The sequence below is a fragment of the Enhydra lutris genome, unplaced genomic scaffold, assembly GCF_002288905.1.
Source record: "Enhydra lutris kenyoni isolate GAN:26980312 unplaced genomic scaffold, ASM228890v2 scaffoldscaffold27, whole genome shotgun sequence".
Lineage (NCBI taxonomy): Eukaryota > Metazoa > Chordata > Mammalia > Carnivora > Mustelidae > Enhydra > Enhydra lutris.
The window spans coordinates 24,264,835-24,282,514 of NW_019154111.1; the positions used below are offsets into that span (position 1 = coordinate 24,264,835).

The following is a 17,680-nucleotide window of genomic DNA, read 5'->3' on the forward strand; positions in this document are numbered from 1 at the left end:
ACAATATATGGATATTATCTCAAATCTAACCATTGAGATATATTAAAAATGTAAAAATATAATGCATTTGTAACAGAATGATGCAAACTATGCAAGTATTATAGGGAGGTTTGGATTTTGTTGTAGGTGTTCCTATTGATGGTTTTGAATCTATTTTAGAACATGTAAAATTAAAAATAAATTCACTCGTGACTTTCTAAGATATTTGAAACAAGACCTCTTAAAGAAGTCAGTCTTGTTTCTCCTTTATTCTCTAAATCCTTGAAAGAACATTTACAACTTCATAATGAAAATGATTTAAGGTCACTATACTGAGGATGAAAAAAAGTACGTTTAACCACTACATGAGAACTTTGTTTTAAGTTGAAAGTAACTGTGAAGTATAAAGTATCATCTAAACACAACTGTTGGTTTCTGAAGCAAAGAGGACTTATAAAAGTTCTCTTAATAAATATTAATGTTTAAGCTTTAATGCAGTCAAACTTTTAAAAAAAATTTAAGCCATTTTACTGAATCTAGCTGAAGCAACTAACTTGTATATTTCTACATTTACAGAAAAAAAATTTAATTATATGAGAAACTTCTGAAAGCTTTGGGGAAGAGTATTAACTCATTTAAACACAGCTAAAAGCACTACATATGAATATGTTTAATATCAAAATATAATCTTACGCCTGAACCTTTCCTTCTTTTTTTTTTTTTTTAAGATTTTATTTATTTATTTGACAGACATAGATCACAAGTAGGCAGAGAGGCAGGCAGAGAGAGAGGGGGAAGCAGGCTCCCTGCTGAGCAGAGAGCCTGATGCGGGGCTCAATCCCAGGACCCTGAGATCATGACCTGAGCTCAAGGCAGAGGCTATAACCCATTGAACCACCCAGGCACCCACCCCATTCTTCCTTTTTAAAGGAAAAACACATCTTTCATTCATTCAGTTGGTCTGTTGAATCAAAAAGGACATTTCCTCATGTCATTAGTTCCCCAAGAGATAACATATTCTTCAATATGAATTTTGATTTTTGACACATTATCGTTTCAGAAAATAAAATGAAGTTAAATATTGTGCTGAAGTTTTTAAAAATAACTGTGGAGGCCCATTCAAGTTTTTTATTTATGATATTGTATGATTAAATAATATTATTTATTTAAAACCTAAAGCATAGTCGCTTCTGCAGGCTGTTTACTCAATAAACAAAAAGAGTACAAAATCTATTATCCAAAAACTTAGGGCTAGATGTGTTTTAGAATTCTCAGTATTTCAGATATAGTACATATAGAGAGGCCTAAAATGGCATGACATACTCAATCACATTAATGTATCTGCAGCAATGCCTACTAGTATCTATTATAAGTGAGACAAAGAAAGATTTTAAATAGCCTTACTTTATTTCAGATCTGATTTTGCCACAAAATGGGTTTGCACCAGACTGAGATCAAAACCAAAAATGAACTTCTGATTTTCAGAGATTTTTGGATTCTGGAATTACAGTTGAAAGATTGAGGACTGATAAGGAGAGTTGCAATGCACTTGGATTAGGAAAATAAGTCTATATATCAAAGGGTTGAATATATCACTTTGGAAATAGGAAAAACAAATAATGATTTTATTAAGGAGGATTTACTCCACTGGGTAACACATACAAACTTCAAGTGAAATTTTGCAAAGTGTGTAAAAAAAAAAAAAAAAGAATCTGGGGAAAAACTAGAGTTTAGAATCAGAATTGATTACCTGGTGTGTAATTAGAGCTTGGGAGTCCACCATGTTCAGTTCTAGGCCCTCTCATCTTCTAATTCTGTACATCTCCCCCCAAATCATCTCATTAGTTACCATCTAATGTCAAACTGGCTTTATCCACAGTGCGTTCTTCTGAGTTCCAGACCCATGTATCTGGCTGCCTACTTCACACCTTCAAAACACCGCAAACTCATTGTGTTCAAAATCAAAATTATGATTCTCTGTCCCTCCCAAAACCCCAGTCTTCTCTGTGAAGAGCATCACTATCCATTCTCTCACTTAAGCCAGACTCTCAGGTGATTTCTTAATCCATTTCTAAGAATCTCTGAAATCCAGCTACTTGTTTCCATGTGATACCTCACCCTTATCCCATGACCCTAGTTCAAGCAACCCATTTTTCTTTCCTGGACTCTCCTTTTACCCTGCTAGAACTCATTTAACTGAACTACTATGGTTCCCTTCCCTGTGATAAAGAAAATAAGACACCTTTGAACACCTAAAAGCATTGCAAGGACTGGCCTCCTCAGTGTCATACCACACTATAATCTCTCTGCTCCTTCACGCTTCACTCCTCTCAAGCATTTTTCTCATCTTCCCTCCTCCCATCAAGGTCTTTGCACGTGGTGTTCCATCTTCCTGGAATACATTCTCTATACTCTTGCTCTAATTACTTCCCTTTCATCTTCCAGATCCAGCTCTACCATCCCTTCCTCAGGCAAACCATCCCTAACTTTTGTCTGGATAATTTCTGTCCACAGGCTCTTAGTCTTGTGTATCTCTCCCACCTATTCTAACAGCACTTGAGAATTTACAGTCATTTATGTGATCGTTTGACTAAAATCAGTCTCTTCTGCCTGTCCATAAGATGCATAAGGAGAGGGACTATGTTTCACCTTCCTCACCACTGTTACCCACATAAATGGCTACTGGATAGAGGCACACATATTCATTTGAATGACTTGCTTCTCTTTTATGTCTGTCTTCTTGCTTTTGAGATACCTTTTACTTTAAAAAAATTTATCACATTGTGTTACAATTATATGTTTAGTTATATGTATCTCTTAATACACTGTGAACCTTTGAAGACTGGGCTATGTCTGTTTTGTTCAGAATTATATCCCTAGAACTTATCATAGTAGCATAAAATCTGATGTGCAGTAGGCACTCAAAAAAATATTTGTAGAATCAATGAATGCTCAACCTGTGAGTACAGGGTCAAATGTATTTTAAAGTATTATGGCTCAAGTTATCTCCATGTTTCATATTAACTTATTTTGGTTGTTGATGATATTGCCAGTTGACTTTAGTGTGCACATGGCCTGTTGTGTTCTTTTAAAGCCAACATGAGGTGGTCAGTCTCTGATGTCATTCGTAATTGACATTTACAGCTCAAAAATTCCAAATACACAGGCCCTTAAGAAACCGAGGAGAATAAATAAACTACAATTATTGCTTATATTTGTTCTAATTCTCTTAAAGGTATAATATGGTGATTTTCCTGAGGTGCTAACATAAACAAAACAAATCAGCACAAGCATAGATAGAACTAGACTGAGTTGTAAGGGAAGCTTAAATGTAAATATGAGTGCTTATGGAGTGCAACCATTTTTACTGCTAGAACACTACTGAATTACAAAAAAACAAAACAAAACAAAAAAAAACCCAACTCTGCTTAATAATATTCATGCCTCTTTAAAGTCTCATAAGTGTGGGTCTCTCCTCAAAGACATACCATTGGAATTACCTAAATTCAAATGATTGGGACTGACGGGATATGTTACAATCACATTTTACATTATTATCCATTAAATAGCTTTGGATTATATAACACTCATCTGAAATATGCTGACAGTTATTCAGAAATCTAACTAAAACTTTTGATGAACCAGGCCCTACTTTGTTCAGTAGTTATATCTCAATCAGACAAGCTCGACTGTATAATTTTAGGTTTAGTCAAGATGAGATTTATGGGTATATCATATCCAAAGACTGCTGCAAAGAAAGTAAGATTTGAAGAAATGAGTTATTAATCTTTACCATATAACATTAACAAATGTCGTGTGGCTTTTATAAGTAGCTACCTAGAGGTAGTAGATTCATGAGCCCCCCAAAATAGATTTCTTCTTATATACCTCTGATGCTAGGAACATAATGAATAGTCACCTATTATTCACTTGTGAAATCCAAGCTTTTACTTCATTTATTAAATTCAAGTTTAGTACAAAATTAACAAAATTAAATAAGGACTGTCATATCATAGTGAATGGGATTTTCTGTCTTGCTTTTCAACAGGGGTCTGTGAGTGTGTACATACATGTAAATGTGTGTGTGTGTGTGTGTGTGTGGTGACAGTGTACATGTTTTTCTTTACTATCATAAGGTACCATATTTACTATAAATCTATTTCTTGCTGAATATATTTCTGTTTCTCCTCTTGTAAATAGACTAAATATGCTTATTAGGTAGTGCCCACATTTGCTTGATTGATTAGCTTGGCTAGTCAAATTCATGGTGATAAAAAGTCTTGTTATTGAGATAATTGCTTGTGTGATGTTTGCCATCACTTTTTAGTTTGGAGTTTCAAAAGGCCGGTACCCAGAAGGTGTTTTATCTCCTCCCAGGTCCTGTGCCCTCAGTTTAGATAAGTGGTCTCCAGGTGGATAGTGACATGTGGGTCATAGACCTGCTTTCTAGAGAGGAATGACTTTCCCTTGGGACTAGCTTTAACAAAGAGCAAACTCTCATTAAATGTTAAACTCTCAGTAAATGTTGAAAGAATTAGCTGAGGGCTTTTATCATCATCTTATGGTTTCTCTATAAAAAGATAACATTTTAAAAGAAGCTTATATATATATGTGGGAATCATGTTTATAAGTTTTTATATGATGTACAGCAGTATTAAGGAGATACGATACAAGCAGACAATCTTACAGAATCACAGGGTTTGTTGGAGTCCTTCAAAGATTTTTTTGGTGCAACTACCTACTTGCTTCTAAAATTTCTTTGTACATTATACTCTCTCTGTTGTTATCCACTGGATGGGATATGAAACCCATACAAGAACTAGGTCAAAAGACTACAGTATAGAACACTGAAAAGTAAATTGGAGGAATGAACTCATGTATCTAGGAGCATAATTTGAAAGCCACTGTGTGAAAATAAGAATGACTCCACGTGGGGGCATAGAGAGTCCTTCTAGCCAGCACTGCATGGCTAGCCCACATTACTCCACAGTCTTCTACCTACCAGGAGGTCTTATACCCAAATGCAAATAGGGTCACTTAATAACATTTTGTTAATCCTAATTAATTCCTAACAAAATCTTCGCTGATGTGTAAAGTTGAACCCTCCCAAGCCTCATCTAAATTCTAAGACTTCAAAAAACTTTATCAGACATCAGTTACCCTAAATCGTTTCCTCTTGTTTCACCTGCTATTGTCAAGAGAATGTAGCTGACTTTTTTCTATGACATTTGGCTGCTTTCTCCTGGACCTCCCATCAATTCTCTTAGTAGTCAGGATTCCTGCATCTGTTCTAGCCCAAGAACAAATAGAAAAAGGACACACACACACAGACACAGACACACACACACACTTTGCATTTGTAATGTGATCCCCCAGTCATCATGTTTCCTGCAACCAGGAGAATGCATTTTTTTGCTTCCTGACCAAATCCTTCCCTTTAGATTATTGTATTTGCAGGAATTTGTGTGATTCTAATTTTTTAAAAATAGTTTACTCGTTAAGCACGTTGTCCTAGTTCTCTTATTAGTGGATCTAAACATTTTTTTTATAGCTCACTAATACACTATATCTAATTTCTTAAAAGACCCCATCCCTTTATTAGAACATGAAAATCTAAACTACATTTGAAACATTAAAAATGGACTTTTTAAGCTAATTTTTTCATTTTTTTAACTCCAAGTAATGGAACTTTTTTTAACACCTTAATTTCTATCTAATGGTTAGTTTGAGACCATTGTGTTGGGGTGATTGTGTTGGTTAGTCTATCTGAAGATGGAGTCTGCTGTGTAAATTGTTCGGGAGGCTGTGAGTGCTATCTCAGGGTCCAGTCAGATTTGTACAAAGTTATGTATTTGGGCTTTTCACTGGAGCTGATTCATATTATGCCTTTGATCAGAAATAAAAATAGTGTGTGGTATGGTACATTGCCTAGATGATCCCCTTCACAAGTGAGCCACTCTTCCCTCCGCCTGATCCTGTTCTCCTCACCCTACTGTGGCTGAGGTTCTGAAATCAACCCCCAACAAATCTCCTGCAGGCATGTCTCAGAGTATATTTCCTGGGTAACCCAACTTAAGGTGATTTTTTTAAAAATATAGGCATATGAAGAATTTCTTTGCCTATTTTACAAAAACTGCTATTGGGATTCTTGTTCAAGTCCTCCATGAAAAAATCCAGTTTATAAATTCTCAGAGATTATTTGTAAAAATATTTGTCTTTCCTCAGAACTGGTATGATCTAATTATTTAATAAAAAATATATATTAGGTTGACCCATATAGATAATATATATATATTTAATTCTCCTTTTTCCTTGGCTGCCAGGATGTTCATCGGTAAGTTTTTATACTTAATTGAAATTTAATCTTCAGCCTACATTTCCTGGTATAAATATCTCTTACCACATTCACACTTCATATTTATTTATAACGTCTTGGAAAATAAGGAGACTATAAATATATTCTTTTAAGTGAAATAAAACAGATTTCTGCATGCAGGCATTAGACTCAACATGACCATGTCTATGTTTAGTTTCCAATGGCGGTATATCCTAGTGGTAATGCTCAAGCATAGTACTAAGTTCTGGGGATATGATTTACTTATTTGTTTTCATAGGCAAAATTCCTTTACATTTGGATGGTCTCAATCTCTTTGACAGTCCAGTGAACCAAATCACAGTCTACAGCTGCTCCGACTTTCTAGGTGAAGACTTTGACATTCTGGTTATGGTTTACCAGCTCTTCTAGTAGATTCCCAAAGCTCTCTGGGGTCATCATTGTTATTCAAACTCTGTACTTCAATGACTCATTCATTCATTCACTGAACGCATGTAGATGCATTTTTAATCACCGGCTGGGTGCCATTCTCTGGGTTATGTACAGGATGTATGGGAGGAAAACTGTCAGCAAGAAAAACACAGTCCTTGCCCTTGGAGATCTTGCATTTTTCTTCCCTGTCCAAACTCTGACTAGACCGTCGTTCTATGAAGGCAGGCACTGTGCTGATTTCCCTTCTGCCTTCGATGTACCTCTCAGCACACAGACACTTGGCACTCAAAATATATTTCTTGAATAAGTGAATAAATGAACAAGGGCAACCTATCATTTCATCTACTTCATCTCACAAAATACTGGGATCTTCAGTAAGGGAAAGCCAGTAGTTTCATGGCTTTGTCTTCAGATGCCAGTCAATTTAAAAGTGTTTTAAAATAGGCTTCACAAGGGGCACCTGGGTGGGTTAGTCAGTTAAGCATCTGCCTTTGGCTCAGGTCATGATCCCAGAGTCCTGGGATCCAGCCTCATGGGCTCCCGGCTCTGCGAGGAGTCTGCTTCTCTCTCTGTCACTCCTCCTGCCTGTGCACTGGTGCGCTCTCTCTCTCTCTCTCTCTCTCTCTCTCTGTCAAATAAATAAATAAAATAGTTTAAAAAATAGGCTGCACATGGTTTAGCTGCTGCTTTACACTTAGTTGTCTCATTGTTCTGATAATCAGTTCATGATAGAAGATGATGGAGATTTTCTGGGGAGTACTTTTTTCACATTCCATTGTATCTTTCCTGCTCCACTAAGCTTTTAGTCCCTTATGCTCTCTCTACAGATGTTCTGTAGATGGGGTCCCAGACGGTCCTCACTTTTGCCCTCTAACCCATTGTAATTTTCTGTAAAAAAACAAACAAAAACCCCAAAAGACAAAACGACAAAAACTCAATAATTTCGGCAGAATTAAAGTTAATCCCATTTTATGTTTTGCTTCAACTCTATAGAATGGTCTGCAGAGGATATGGTGGTCTTGTTTTGAGAAAGGAAAACTCTATTCATGTGAGTTCTTTTTCACAACTAACATATGTGAATGGTTCCCAACCTTTTTTTTTTTTTTTAAACAAATCTCTCTTTATTTGGCTGCAGATATAGAAGTTTTTGTTTTTTTTTTAAATCTATTTATTTGACAGAGAGCAGGAGAGAGAGCGAGAGAGAGCACAGCAGGGGGAGCCAGCGAAGGGAGAGGGAGAGGGAGAAGCTGGCTCCCCACAGAGCAGGGAGCCTGAGGCAGGGCTTGATCCCAAGACCCTGGGATCAGGACCTGAGCCAAAGGCAGAAGCTTAATCCACTGAGGCACCCAGGTGCTCCTGTCTCCCAACTTCTTGTCTTCTTTCTTGTTTTCTTTGATCTTTTGCTCTTGAGATTTCCTTCCTTTTGCCCCTGTGCAGGGCCATTTCCTTCCAACACCTGATTTAAAACCACTTCCTCTTATAATTCATTTTAAAAATCCACTGCTTTTTGTGGCATTTTTAATTCATTGTATACATCACTGAGCTTTTCCTTTGCACTCCAGTCATTTAAATTATTTACTCAAGAGCCAATAGTGCTCAGTGTTTAGGTAGGCTCTGTATTCCAGCTCTGTCCCTTACTAGCAGAGTAATGAGAGGCATGTTATTAAATCTCTCTGCCTCTGAGGCTTTATCTACATAAGGCAGTGGGGATACTAATGATACTTCCCTCCTAAAGTTGTAACAAAGATTAAAGGAAATAATGAATGTAAATATCCTGGTACCTGTTGCATGTTATTATTATCATTATTGTTTTTACTGTAGTTGATATTAATACTGCCTAACTAGATCATAGGCCTGTAGAGCCCTGGGATCACATTTACGACTTCTCTTGATGTAACACCAAATGCAATAAGTACCCTAATGAAAGCTCTTAGAGTCAATGGATGAAAAGTAAAAAAATGAATTAGTTAATGAATGTTATAAATTCTGATTCAACATACTTTTCTTAGAACAAGAGGCATTTTCCTTTCGTGGGGATACAATGCTCTTTAGTCTTCAATTACATCGTATGATTTGTAAATCTGGAGATGCTATTTATAATGTATATTTTGTAAATGTACACAGATTAAGAAGGATTAACTAAAACTGTAAGATAATCTAAACAGCTCCCCTAGAAAAATGATCACTGGCATTTTAATGAAATGTTATTTTACAACTTTAAAGCTCATAGCAATATAATTAGTAATATGTGTAATCTTTATTACCAATCTTAATCTTTTTTATATGACTGAAAAATTATTTTATGGTACTACAATTAAAATAATGCTTAAAATGTCAGCATAACAGAATTAGACTAAAGTAACTACTACAATATTGTACCCCAAACCAGCTAATTTAAATGCAAAATACTTTGTAAAGGCTATTTATCTGGGCTAATGCATGTTAAGGGATTTAAGGAGTAGTTTGTGTAGCTGAAATAAAAGGAAAAATAAGCACTGTACAGCGATCTTTACTATTGTTTAACATGAGAGAAATATTAAGTAGGTTTATATATAGGCCACTTGAGGAAAATGTATTAGAAGCCACATCACAGCATAGTAAATATAAAGAGGACTGGCAGGCAATACTACTTTCAAAGTCTTTTAAAAGAAAAGCTTGACATGGTTAAAATTACACTTCTGCACTCCATGTTATATTGTTAACAGTGATAACTAGCTAGAATTTTAAGGCTATGTTTTGAAAAGGGATTTCAAAATATGGGACAGTTGTTTAGTTGGCACATGACACTGGTTAGATTTTTCTCTGAATGCTTCCTACGATTCATAATCATCTACACAATTATTACTAAGTGAGAATATGGAAAAGCTTAGAAGTAAGATTATGTATGTATGTATATACCTATGTAATCTCTACACCCAATGTGGGGCTCAAACTCACAACCCTGAGATCAAGATCAAGCCAGATGCCCCTAAAAATAAGATTTTTTAAGACTAAAAATAGGGTGTGCCTGGGTGGCTCAGTCCGTTAAGCATCTGATTCTTGATTTTGGCTCAGGTCCTGATCTCAGGTTTGTGGGATGAAGCCCAGAGAGGGCTCCATGCTCTGCAGAGAGTCTGCTTGAGATTCTCTCCCTCTCCCTCTCTGTCTGTTCCTCCCCCAACTGGTGCTCTCTCTTTCTCTCTCTCTCTTTCTTTTTCTAATAAATAAATAAATAAATATTTTTTAAAAATAAAAAATAAAAATAAGTCTAGCACAGAATTTTTTTTAAATATGGAAAAAATTACTTTGATTACTTAGATTTCACCACTCATATCATACTTAATATTTTATATATATATTTCTAGTTTCTGTTCATCATGAGCAATTTTTTTTTTTTTAAAAGATTTTATCTACCCATTTGACAGAGAGAGATCACAAGTAGGCAGAGAGGCAGGCAGAGAGAGAGGAAGGGAAGCAGGCTTCCTGCTGAGCAGAGAGCCCGATGCGGGGCTCGATCCCAGGACCCTGAGATCATGACCTGAGCCGAAGGCAGCGGCTTAACCTACTGAGCCACCCAGGCGCCCCATCATGAGCAATTTTTTAAAATATTTGATAAAAATGGTTGTGATTATGTCCCATGGAATATTTATATGTAATATTAAAAAATCCAAGAAATACATATTATATGAAAATTACTCTATTTTCCTTCTATTATTTTAGGCTTCCTTTTCTAGAACCTCAAAACGTATTGCTACTTATACATTTATTCCCAATTTTGGTTCAGTTACCTGTTATTTTGAGAGCTGTTCTTAAAAACTTGGTTAGCACTGAACACATTTTTGTAAGTTTAAGCTACTTCTTAAAAACGGTCATCCGTTAGTAGGGTACGTAAATTATGATAGAAGCATAAACCGTAAATTTGAGAGAAGTAGATGTTGTAATGTGTCTATTAACATAATTCAGTTGTTGAAAGTAGAACTCTGATTTACCAGGTGATACTACACATTGTATTTGTTTGATTTTTATTCGGTAGGTCTCAGCACATCTGGAAAATCCTGCAAAATCCCAGCTACAGAAAGTCCAGAGACAACAAGTAAAACCCTTCATGACCCTTGACTACCAGCTTGTCAACCAGACTCCTAAACGGTCACACCCTCCAACGCCAAGCAGTGCGCTTCTGGTGCAGCAAGGACACCTGTCTCCCGAGAGTGACGCTGGCTTTACTGGAAATCCACTCACCAAGTTACTAACTCTTGGGAAAGAAGATGACAATGTGGAATGGCATGTATGTCTAGTAGCTACTTATGAAAATATATAATCAGCTTTTGAAAAAACTGTAGAGAGATTAAACTCTACATTTTTATAGTAAACATTCCAAATGCAAATGTATTTAGCAAAAGGGATGTCTTAATGTATTCATTTATAATAGTTAGTTATGCACATATTGATTCCTCTGCATAATAAAATATAACAGTTCATTTCTCAATACCTCATTTCAGTTATGTATCAGTGTGAGTCAAAATGGGCTCTAACAGTCATTTATGTTAGGAAGATTTAGCTTTGTAAGGATTGTCTGGTATATTTAGTTAAAATATTTATCGATAGTTGTATTATCTTAAATACCCATTAAAATAAAACAGGAAGAAGTTGTTTAAATAGCAGTCAACATGTGCTCTAAAATAAGACTAAAACTGTTATTGCACTTAATGTTTTATGGAATTACATTTGGATTTCTTACTATTAATTATTTATTCATTCATTTCTATTTTCAACAAATACTGTCTACCGTTTACTAAATAACAGGAACTTAGAGGTGCCAGGGATACAAAATGAATAAGAATGTGTACCGTCATGGAATTTATATTTATCGTGACCTGCTTATGAATGGAACTTCGAAAAGTACTGAAGAATGTATTGACCTGGCAAACCACCAGAACTGGGAAAAAGACTTCCTTTAATATCTCAGTGTAGAAAAACAGCATTTATAGCTGAGCTTTCTATTCGTTTCCTTTTCTTTCTTTCTTTTTTTTTTTTCCCATTTGATTTGTTAGATGGAGCCATGGTCCTGTGATCTCCCGCGTTTAATCTTCCAATCTACATTCCTGATGATTATTACTGACTTCAGATTGCTGCTTTTTGCTGTGAAGTCAGTAGCCTCCAGTCACCAAAGAGTAATGCTCAGTGTCCCATTATGTGAATTCCAAAGTGGTAGAGGAAGATTTCATTTTTTTACAAATTTTACATTCATCAGGCAAAGGGAAAATAATAAGTATCTGGTAGACTGCTTAATAAAATAGAAAACAACCACAAAACAGGACTCATTGAAATCCAAAACAGCATAAAGCTCTACATGGATATTTACTGATACTTCTCAATAGTGACTATATAAATAATTGTTTAAAAAAAGCAATGTAAGGTTAGTTCTCTATTCATTCTATGAAGAGCATAAAAATATATGTAGGATGAAAATCATCTGTATAGTAAATATTAGAACTCAACCAACACAATTTTTCTTACTACCACCTTCTTCCAAAGTTCATTTCATTGTGTGGAAGATTGATTTCTAAGGGAAAAAAACAAATCCCTAAGGATTTTCATATGCCAGTCAGTTCCAGGCAAAACCCAGAATATGATATTATGTATCTTATGAAATATGTTTTCTAAAAAATAGGAAAGGATAAGTAACATATATCGGTGTTCTCAGTTTTTCTTAGTAAATGTTTTTATTCCCTAGGCACACAACTTACATTTTCTTTTATAAGAATTTTTTACATTATAAAAGAAATCTATGTGATTTTAGTAGTCTTTTAGGTGGTGCCTGTCAAAGGAAGCAGCTAAGAAGGGCCGAATGCCCCAAAGGTGCAGAGCTCTGGGGGCAATGTGCACATTAGCCACGGATTTTTTTTTTTTTTTTTTGCTATTTTTTAAACCATTGTACCTTTGACTATGTATGTAAAGTTTCTTCTATCGTTAATTCTACTTAATCATAATTTTATTCAGTATGTTGTAGTTTTCGTCAGTGTGTGTTCTCTTGAAGTCCACTTCTTATGTGCACATTTTCATATTCTGCCACCATTCACGGTCTTGTTATCTTTCATAGCTAAGATGTATCCTATGTCGTTGCAGTTTCCTAATATTTTTTGATTCATGGGGTTAGAACCACCACTTAACTAGCTGTGTGGTCTCAGTCCTTAACCTCTCTTCCCAGCATTCCTACAACTGGAAGAGCTGCTTGCATTTTTTAAAGGTCCTAACACAAAGGCAGAATGGGGCCTCAGGAGATGGTGACTATTGCCATTCTTTGGCGTTTCTTTTTCCTGAGCTTGTCTTGCTGGGACATCAGAGAACATTTCATTAATTCAAAGAAGTCAGATATCATGGCTACTACAGAGTAAGTCTGTAAGAACATCCTTAGTTTCAGGATTTGGGGGATGGTATTAGGAGTAACTTGGTGATTAATGGTCTCTGAGACAGTGAAATACAAAATCAAAAGAAGCGTTTTATAGCCTGGGCCTTTCCAGAGGATAAAATTTGTACTCCTGGCACAGAGGACCCTTCCATACTTAACCTTTGCCTCCTGACCCAGACTTATCGTTCAGCTGGCCCATGGCACTCTGTGCTTCAGCCATATGGGTTCACTAGTGGTTCTCACAGTGGCCGGGTTCTCCATTCTTATGTCCTTTCTTTACCATCTACACATTCAGTCTTCACCATTTGTCGAGATAATTCTAAGTCTCTCTCCAAAATTCATCTCAGGTTTCTTCTCTAAGGTGCTTTTGCTGGTAGTTCCCTGTGTAGATAAGCATTTATTCTCTGAATTTTCATAGTAACACCCATATCATGTGGATAAAAATTGCATTTATCACAGCATTTTCATAGCACATGCTATGTTTTAATTATTCATTGTCTTGTTTTCCTACCAACTGTAACTTCCAGGAGCTATAAGTTGAATGGAAGAGGAAAAAAGTTAGCAAATAATTATAATATTATGTAGCAAGGACAGTGGTACAGATAGGAGCATGAAAGTGCTGTTCTTATTCAGAAATATCAATAGTAAAACTTGGAGAAAGTGGCTAGTAGAACATTTACACAGATGAGGTAGGATGAGTGGAAAATAAAGATGGGGAAGACCAGAAAATGCAGTGAGCAGAAAAAGGGAACAGGTGGTAGCAAAAGTTGACACCAGAGATGTAGACAAATCACAGAAAGGCTGGCACTCCATGCAAAGAAATTTCAAATCCTGGAAAGGTTTAAATGTGGGGGCTGGAGTGACATAATCAGATTTGGCTGTAATATCATTCTGTCTGCTATGGAGGAGAGGAATCCTGGAGAGAGAGGGCCAATTGGGAGGTTACTTCTATAATGCAGTGAAAGATGATGAGACCCTCTATCAGAACATGCTAGAGTTGGGGTATCTGGGAGATCACCATGTAGAGATGCCAGTGATAGCTACAGATCCAAGTTTGCCTCAAGGAGAGTAATCTAGACATGTCAGCATGGGGTGGGGGAGCGGGGGACAGGGGGATACTTAAAAGTTCACGTGAGAAAGAGAGCTCCTAGAGATCATGAAGAGAGTAAGAAGAGCAATGAACCAAGGATGGGGTTGAGCCATTAGCAATATTTAGGGGGTGGTCAGAGAGGAGGAACTATAAAAGTAAAATAAATACATAGCCAGTGTGCTGTCATCGAAACCAAAGAGTTAGCTTAAAGAAGTTAGTTTAAATGAACTATACACTCAAGTGTGGTAGCCAAGTCTAGCAAAATAAGGGTTGATAAATATCTTGAGTTTGGCTGATAAGCAGTCAAGAAAACAACAACAACAACAACAAAAGGAATTTCAGTAGGATGGTTGGCAGAAACCATTCTTCCACCTTGAATTCAGAGTTGACAGGAGTTGGAGAGGTGGAAACCTGGGATGTTTGGGATCACTGGGCCAAAAGCTAATAAGGCAAAGACAGAGAGAGAGAGAGAGAGTCATAAACTGAAAATTGTTTAGTTGACTTGCAACAGGCTCTAGATTGGATCTAAAAGCAAGATTGTGTTTTGGTCAGTGAGATCATAGAATTTAAGATTTTAGAAATGTAGTGGTTTAGAGGATGACAAGATTCAAGGCCTGTGCTAAAGAATAGGTGAAAGGAAGGCTAAAGTCAGATTTATGATTTTGAGAGAGGTGAGTTAAAATATTCAACTGCAATTGTTGATTTACTTTTCTGTAGAATTCTGACAGGTTGTTGCCATAGATGTTTCTAAATGCATATCAATTTATGATCATTTGGCATTATTTTTCCTTTAAAATTTTATCTTGATTATTATATGGCCCAATACTAACATTGCTACTGTGTTTTCCATTTGGTCATATTTGTGGTATAATTCTCAATTTATTTTCAATTTTCTCTTATTTTATTTTAATTAACTATTATAATACTTTTTTAAAAATCCAGTTTGAGAGTTAGTTTCTCAAGCAGTGTGTTAGCTCATTTACATTCCTTTTATTACTTCTAGGATTTATTACTTTTTTAATGTTTTAAAATTACTATACTTTGTTTCATTATTTGTTATTTTTTTTTCTATCCTCCATTGAACAGGTCTTTTTTCGTTACTCTAATTTTTTAAGATGCAATAGTTATATCTTTTTCTATATCTATATCCTTGTTCAGCAAGATCTATGTCATATCCTTAAGTAAAAATCTTCCTTAGTATGGTCTTATCGCCTTGTTCTCACCTATCATCCTATATTGGGACTTACAGTATCTCTCTCTTTCTCTCTTCTCTCTATCTATATTCTTGTTTAGGCCACAAAAAGTTTACTTTTATTTACTCATTTTTCTTTTTCTTTTCCTTTTTTTCTAGAAGATTTATCTATTTATTTTAAAGACAGAGAGGGAGACAGCGTGCACGCAGGGCTGGGGGGCAGGGGTAGGAGGAGAGGGAAAAGGAGAAAAGCAGACCTTGAGATCAAGACCTAAGCTGAAATCAAGAGATGGACCCTCAACCAACTGAGCCACCCAGGTGCCCCTATTTATCCATTTTTCATTTGTATAGATTTCATAATTTTACTTTTCATCTAACTGGAATACTTCCTGGAAGAGTGTTTTTCAAAGGCCTTTTAGCTTTAAAACTTTTGAGTTTTTAATGCCTTAGAACAATTTTATGTCACCCATGTACTTAAGGGATACTTTATTGGTTATAAATGTTTAGGTTCAAAGTTCTTTACCTTTAACACTTCAATTATTATCCCATTGCTTCCTGTACCCAGTGTTGAAAAATTTCATTGTTGGTCTTTCATAGATCTTGTTTTTAAACTTTTAGAATCTTATAAATGTTCTTTCTTTGCCCTCAAGCCTCATACTTTGCATACCTATTATCTCCATTTTGATTTTAGTCAAAATAATTTGTTTTTTGTTGTATTTCATTATCTTCATCTATCATTTTGAACATACTTATTCTACTGATTTGTAATTCTTCTTTTGTCTAATATGTTATTTCTCTTTCATCTGATATAAAATATTGTGTTTATTGTCTTTTCAAAAATAACAACTGGATTCTTAGGTGAATAGTTTTGAGGATTTCTGGAAGCTATGAAGCAAGATTTTGAATGGATATTAGATCTTAAAGTCAATTTAGGATAATGGAGGAACCAATGTCTTCAATAAATTAGGGGCAAATTCAGTCATGAAGGTGGATGAGAGAAATGAGGGATAGTGGTGTTAGGGAAGCAAAGAAGAGCCTCCAATGAGGCTGAGCTTTCACATGTAGGAAAGAAAAGTTTCTTACTGAAATAGAAGAAACCTAAGCATATTGGTTAACAAGGAAAAATTAAAGATGCAGTAGAGTGAGTCATTTATGATGCAAGTTTCCAGGAAGAAAAGGGATAAATGATATATATAATTTTTGCTGAAACTACTGGAAGTACCCAAAGAAGAGCATTTGTATAATTGTGTTTAGCATCCTTCTTTCCTCAGGTCTTCTTTACACCTGTTCAGTATAAATTTGTTGTTCATGGAAGGATAAATGTGAATGAGAGAAATATCATGAAATTAAATTTTGAGTTTAATAACAATCAAGAATATATTTTAAAACTTTCATAGACTGTATTAAACAAAAGAAAACAAAATATGCATATTTGTTTTTTATTTTTATTTTTTTTAAAGATTTTATTTATTTATTTGACAGAGAGAGATCACAAGTAGATAAGAGGCAGGCGGAGAGGGAGAGAGGGAAGCAGGCTCCCTGCTGAGCAAAGAGCCCGATGTGGGACTCGAACCCAGGACCCTGAGATCATGACCTGAGCCGAAGGCAGCGGCTTAACCCACTGAGCCACCCAGGCACCCCAAATATGCATATTTATTATCCTAGATCCTTTAAGGATCTCTCGATGCACATGGAATAACGTCTAATGTCCAGACCATATGTGAAATCTAAAAAACGAAACAAATGAACAATCAAAAAAGCAGAATCTGACCTATAAATACAGAGAATGAACGGATGGTTGCCAGAGGGAACAGAGGTGGAGAGTGGGCCAAATAGATGAAGGAGAGTACAAAGTACAGGCTCTCAATTATGGAATGAATGAGTCATGGAAATAAAAGGCACAGCATAGGGAATGCAGTCAATGGTATTGTCATAGTGTTGTAGGTGACAGATGATAACTACACTTGTGGTGAGCATAGCATAACATGTAGACTCATTAAATCACTCTGCTGTACACCTAAACTAATGTAACATTGGGTATCAACTACATTCAAATTTAAAAATTAAAGTTAATTAATTAAAAATACAAGAGCTGTGCTCTTGAAGATGGTACTCACCAGCCACATGTGGCTATTTCAATTTAATTTTAAATTCATTCAAATTTAAAGTTAATTAATTAAAAAATACAAGAGCTGTGCTCTTGAAGATGGTACTCACCAGCCACATGTGGCTATTTCAATTTAATTTTAAATTCATTCAAATTTA

At 35.6% G+C, this 17,680-nt stretch overlaps 1 protein-coding gene across 6 annotated transcripts in view; it reads left to right on the forward strand.

The window, feature by feature from the left end:
• The window catches only part of LOC111152064 (transcription factor EC), a 118,437-nt gene that overhangs the window by 72,025 nt on the left and 28,732 nt on the right, over positions 1-17,680 (forward strand). For all 6 annotated transcript variants that reach the window (XM_022510348.1, XM_022510349.1, XM_022510352.1 and 3 more), the window contains exon 2: positions 10,758-11,009. In XM_022510348.1, the coding sequence (XP_022366056.1) occupies positions 10,758-11,009 (252 nt within the window). The remainder of the gene's footprint in view (positions 1-10,757; positions 11,010-17,680) is intronic.